Source organism: Parasteatoda tepidariorum, chromosome 7 (assembly GCF_043381705.1).
Source record: "Parasteatoda tepidariorum isolate YZ-2023 chromosome 7, CAS_Ptep_4.0, whole genome shotgun sequence".
NCBI classification, from domain to species: Eukaryota; Metazoa; Arthropoda; class Arachnida; order Araneae; family Theridiidae; genus Parasteatoda; species Parasteatoda tepidariorum.
In genome coordinates this window covers 21777565-21783656 of record NC_092210.1, presented here as the reverse complement: position 1 = coordinate 21783656, position 6092 = coordinate 21777565, and the positions used below count along the sequence as shown (strand labels likewise).

The 6092-nt window shown below is 30.3% G+C and overlaps 2 protein-coding genes across 2 annotated transcripts in view; one reads left to right on the top strand and one right to left on the bottom strand.

Annotated features, from left to right (window-relative positions):
- Nucleotides 1–650: 650 nt before the first annotated feature.
- Nucleotides 651–3412, bottom strand: LOC107456812 (Apoptosis inducing factor). The gene has a single exon (XM_016074770.3). The coding sequence runs from the start codon at nt 3136–3138 to the stop codon at nt 1333–1335; it is 1806 nt and encodes a 601-aa protein (XP_015930256.1). The 5' UTR covers nt 3139–3412; the 3' UTR covers nt 651–1332.
- Nucleotides 3413–3548: 136 nt separating this feature from the next.
- The window catches only part of LOC107456814 (p21-activated protein kinase-interacting protein 1-like), a 23156-nt gene continuing 20612 nt past the window's right edge, over nt 3549–6092 (top strand). The window contains exons 1-2 of the mRNA XM_016074775.3: nt 3549–3778; nt 4177–4339. Of these exons, the coding sequence (XP_015930261.1) occupies nt 3692–3778; nt 4177–4339 (250 nt within the window). The 5' untranslated portion in view covers nt 3549–3691. The remainder of the gene's footprint in view (nt 3779–4176; nt 4340–6092) is intronic.

The window sequence follows — 6092 nt, the reverse complement described above, 5'->3', positions numbered from 1 at the left end:
CGCGTCGGATCTCTTCCTCCATCACAAGATGTTCAACCAATTGACGCAAGAAGGTTCTGCGGTTTTTTACTCCGTAACCATTTTCTGTGTATATAACTTGACCATTTATACCTGCTACGTTGAGAAGGACAGAAAATGAGATAAAATATATATATTTAATTCATAAAAATATTATATCCATAATACTTGCGTCAATGGTCGCGCTGCACCAGAGGGGTGATTTGAGTGGTTCCAACTCTCCATCGACATGTTCTCAGGTCGGTTTTACACGGACGTTTGAGTAATCCAAAGTTAGGAACATAACATTAGGCTCGATCCCCGGAAAAATCTATTGACGGCAAAGGAGGTGGAAGTGCAGTAGGGATGCACCTGTGAGGTGCGCGCGACTAACGGAAGGTTAAAGGGATTTACTCATTTTTAAGATTCAGATATTTTCATTAAATTTAATTTATAGCACATAAGGCAAAGTTTTAAATAAAACTTTTTTTTAGAAAAAAAGAGTAGCACTATTAAAGCCATATATTGAAAGATAATATAAAATTGTAATAAAAAGATAGATAAATCAGTCATCTATAATCAGGCACTCTACATATTGGCAATACTATGAAGAATTTATTAAGTGACAAATAATTGATAATGAAAGATGTCAATTTCTAAGTACATTGCAATTTATTTGAGCTGAATAATAGTTACAACAATTATATAGCTTTTCTCTAATTTGATGTTTATATTAGTACAAACTATTGAAAATTATAAATCGCACTTGATCCTCTGACATTACATATCTGGAATAATAACTACAAATCTTGGAATGGTGCTTTTTCATATAAATACACTGGTACACTAGTAGGTAATATTTGATGGATACTTTTAAAATAAAATTAAACAATACATTTCAATATTTATCAAACAAGTATTGCATACATAGGTACATAATATACCTAACTAGTAAGAGTTTATATATCTTTGAAATTACATTCAATATATATTTATGTAAAGCATGTAAAAAAAAAAAAAAACTTTAAATTTTATCAATTTAGGAACATAGTTTTGGTTGATTATATTCTCATAAACTGATTTTAACAACAATAAAATAATAAAAATATGTAATAAATAAATTTTAATTCATTCTACACACTTACACATACATAAAGTTGATCAAACAAATCATCTAAGTTTAGTAATTTTTAAATGATATAAAATAAATTTTACTGTATTTGATTAAAACTAAAAAGTAATTTTGTACTTGCACAAATTAGTTTCTATTAGCATAGATTTTGTATTATAGATTAATTTTTCAAAAAAAATTTCATTCTAAAAAAATAGTGATATTCAATCTTCAGTTGCATTCAATTCAAATAATTTAGCAACCTCTGTCAAGTCATCAAAAGATTTTGCCTCATTGAGAATTTTTCTTGCTATTGCCATTTTAGAGAAAACATTCCATGTCAGAATCCCAACAATAATGTCATTTCTTAAATAAAATATAACACCCTTATCATAATTATCTTTATGATCAGGAGCTCTAGGTTTAACATCTAGAACTGATGAATTATCAATAGGTTTAATTACATTTTCATTGCCTTTTCCTACTTCACTGTCTGTATTTTCTGTTTCAACACTGGTACTGTTTGATAAATTGGAATCTTTAATAAATATTCCAACAGTAGGTAAGGAAGAATCAACAATGCCAACAGCTTCAAAACCAATATCTGGCCCTAAATCTGACCAGAACATGGACTGATGCCAATAAGGCGTGCCGCTTCCAGTCATGTTCTTTCCTGCTAACCCACCACTCACAACTGCATGGTCGTGATGCTCGACACGCCGTCTACCCAACACAATATCATAAAAGCAAGAAGCGTCTCCTGCTATCCATAGATTTTTTCGAGCTTCCATTTCTGTGTTAACCACAAATCCGCCGGTTTTTTCATCAACCTCTAGACCAGATGCTTTAGCTATTTCAGTATCTGCATCTGAACCAACGGCCACAGCTATATGATCAGCAGTAATGATTTCATCATTGCTTAAAACTAGTTTCAGTTTTTTTCCTTCTTCAGTCACAGTCTTAATGGTGACTTCAGGAATGACTTGCACGCCGTCATCTGTCATTTTCTTTGTAGTCCACTTACTTAAATACTCCGGTATATGTTTACCTAAATTACCAGTCTCTGGAAACAACTGAATCACTTTGAATTTATTCAAACCACGTCTTTTAGATATTCCACAAGCAAGTTCGCTTCCTAAAAATCCTCCACCAACTATTACAATCGAATCAGATTTTTTGCATATTTTATCTAGCTTTTTGAAGTCATGCACTGTTCTAAAAAAGGAAACATGTTTTTTGATAGAGCTATCAGCAGTTTCAAAAAGGGGAATATTTTTAGGTTTTGAACCTGTTGCGATAAGACATTTTTCATAAGTGATTTCGCCTCCATTGTTTAAATACACAGTCTGGGAAACTGGATCAATTTTAATTACTTTAGTGCCACGAATCACAGCAACGCCACCATTCTTTCGCTCAAGGACTTCTTTCAATGGAAAATAATATTCAGGTGGTTCATAAAGCAAACTTCGGCTTCTGCCATCCCATTGAGTGAAGCTTAGACTATCAGCATTTTTTTCATTAGGATCAAACCACATTTCTTTAGAAAGAGGTGGTCGCATATATGGATGAAATGCCTCCTCACCAATCATCAAAATTTTTGCATTAGGATCTTCAGTGCGTATAGCTCTGTATGCCGCAAAGGATGCTGATCCAGCACCTATTAGCAAATATGGTATTTTCCCATACTCTTTGAGTAAGGCTAAATCTTCGTCTAAATGCTCATATACAAAAGGTGGCTCACCAGAAACACCCTCATCTTCTGTGGTATCAAAGGTATCACTTTTACTGAAATAAGAGTATGCACCAATCACTCCTCCAACAATTGCTGTCCCTATTAATATTGGCACAGCTTTCGAAGATGTAGTTTTAGTCGAGCCTAAGTTTCTGTGAATTGAATCGTTTTTAAAAACTCGGTTTTTCAAAAAGTTATTAAGTGATTTACGATTAAACTTGTGAGAAAAATTCCTAGAAATTGATGTCACATCGACACCTCTCACTGTTTTAAATAGCATCAAGTGCCTAGATAGCATTGTTTTACCAAAAAGTTATGAAACTTTTAACAGATGAAATTTATTTAAGTACTATACAGCCTACAAAATTAATGAAATATGTATCAGCAATTCAGGAAAGAGGCTATATAAGACAAACAAAATTTTAGTTTCATGCTCTCCTAGTTTGAACTTTTGAGTTTATTCTATTTTATTTTTTATATACATCTAGATTGACATTCAAAATGATTTACGAACAAGATATGGATCGATCGAACCGGAATTTTTGATATTGATTGATTAAAATTAAAATTCTGCAATGGAATCTAATCGATTTTTACTAGCTTCATCTCTATTGATTTTTTAAAAGGCTATTTTTACTGCAATCATTTCTTTTACGCAAGTGAGAATAACCTTTAATATTTTTTATTTGTGTTATAGAACAAAATTGGCAACAGTTAGTTTTAAATGTTATTGTTTACATTTTACATGCATGCGAGGAACATCCAACACTACAAAGAATCAAATTAGATTTTAAAAAACTAAGAAGGATAAAATAAATTTACTAATAAAGTGAAATCTGCTATCATTAAAAATGGAATCTGAAGATGCTTTGATGGAAATAATTGTTGGGACGTATGAGAAGTTTCTCGTCGGCTACATTTTGAAAATGCATGACGATGTAATGTATACGAAACAGCTTTTTTTGCCACAATTAAAATATTATTTACGATTTTTTTTTTCCAGATGATTATTGTTTTTGTATGGAATCAATCTGATTGCTGACATTATTAATATTTAAAAAGAATCAGAAATATATGGGGCGGTTTAGGTTTAGTTATTCCAAGTAAATTGTTCTATACTATGGATGAATGACGAATTTTTTTTAAAAAATCACGAACCCTGGTCTAAGATTTAAACCATGACATGTTCTGTATTGTTTTATATACAATTAAGCTGAAATTTAAGATAGTTCTAATAAAGATGCTTTGTTTGTAGATAACAATTCTGATTTACCAATCAGTATCTAATTTTTTAACTCTGCTATTGGCTACATTTTTTTTTCTCCACCTTTTACAGAAATTTTCATTAACTCCAAGTTTTGCTACAGAAGCTCATTTACAATGTATCAAGTGTGTTGCATCTTCAAACAAATATTTAGTATCTGGAAGCACAGATGAAACCATTCAGCTTTTCAATATGAAGACACGAAAAGAAATTGGTGCATTAGTGCATCATAATGGTATGATGGTTTTATTAAAAATATTACTTTAAAGATTAACAGTTATAGCAATAGCCCTATTATTCAAAAGGAATTTATGCATTAGTGCATAAATAATGATTTATTTAGTATATTACTTTGAAAGATATAAAAAAATTTATTATTAAATTTGCATCAGCATCATTATTTTATTAGTTCATGGTGCGTAGCGTTTTTAAAAAGTGCTTAAAGGTGCTTATTTTTGTTTTTTTAAAACCCTTAACGGTGCTTTTTTCATTGGGTGTTTTTAAGTAGTGCTTAATTTTCCCTCTTCGAAATTGAGATTTTCTCTTTACCAAGTCGATTTTCACCATGTGTTACACAAAAGCATGCTTTTTACATTGTTTTATTCAACGTTTTCACAATCCATTTCGGCGTACCATCAAACCATAGTGTACGAAAGCGGCAATCATTAAAGTTTTTGAAAATTATTTTGCATTTTGTTAATGTATAGAGTTCTTTAAAAAAATTTTGAGTTTTTAAAAGGTGCTCATTTTTTGTTGAAAGATTTGGCTGCGCACCCTGTAGTTATAATCAACCTTATTGCACTAACTATAATTCTATTTTGTTTATTTTTCTTTGATATTTATTGTTACAATCTTAGTTTCAGTTTTTTTTTTTTTTATTTATTTATTTACGTGACATTATCTTTATTCAAATTGTGTGTATAATTATGCATATTATTAAATAATGTCAAAATACATGAATAAAATATCAAATACGTAAATAAAAAAAATCTTAAATAAATAAGTTTGCTTCATTTGTTATAATGTGTGTGTGTGTGTTTTTTTTAACTCCAATTTTATTTCTGCTTAATAATTATTCATTTCAACTTTGTAACCTTAAATTCAATTTGTTTTATTTATATTGTCCCAGTTTGAAAATGTACACAAATTATGGAACAATTTATTTTTAATTGTAATAATCCTAACCAAGAAGTGCGTAAAAAAGATATCCAGTTGTATTAGAATAACTTTTGCTGATGTACAATGTATACAATTGAATTCGAGTGATAAAATAAATGTAGAGTTTTACTGAATTAAATAAATTTGTTTGAATTAATATTAAAAATTTACTTTCATTGATTTTATTTATTTATTTAAAGGAAACTAATTATGAACCCCTGGTAATCAGTTTTTGTTAAGATTTCATGTTTGCTTATTGATTAACTATTAATGTTTTTTTCTCAAATGAAAGTAAAGGATTTTTTACTTGTATATTATAATTTCATCTTGAACCAATAAGGTGAACAGGGGTGTGTCTAAATTTTTGCAGCCTCATCAAACAGGGTTCCCGCGGCCTTGAAAAAGCCTTGAAAAGTACTTGAATTTCATTTTGATTTTCAAGGGCCCCTAGAAGTACTTGAAAATGATATTAAATCCTTGAAAATTTCGAAATGACCTTGAAAAGTATAGAAAACTCAGGAAAACAGCCCTATTTCCAGTATTTCTATGTTTAACTTTTTGACGCGCGTAAGTGTGAGAGAATGACTTCCCCGTCTTTCTGATGATGACACGTACTGTTTGATTTTAGGATTTTATGTGCGTTTGGCGGATTTTAGGAATTTTAAATATTGGGAACTGTGCCAGATTCTGACAAAATCTCGATTCTTATTCAGGCGATTTTAATATCAATCATCGATCTTCGTATTAGACTTATTTAAAAATTATGTGTTGCAGGGATGAAAGACTTCCACGAAAAAGCGGAAATCCGCTTTTTTCCCCCAATTTTGAAA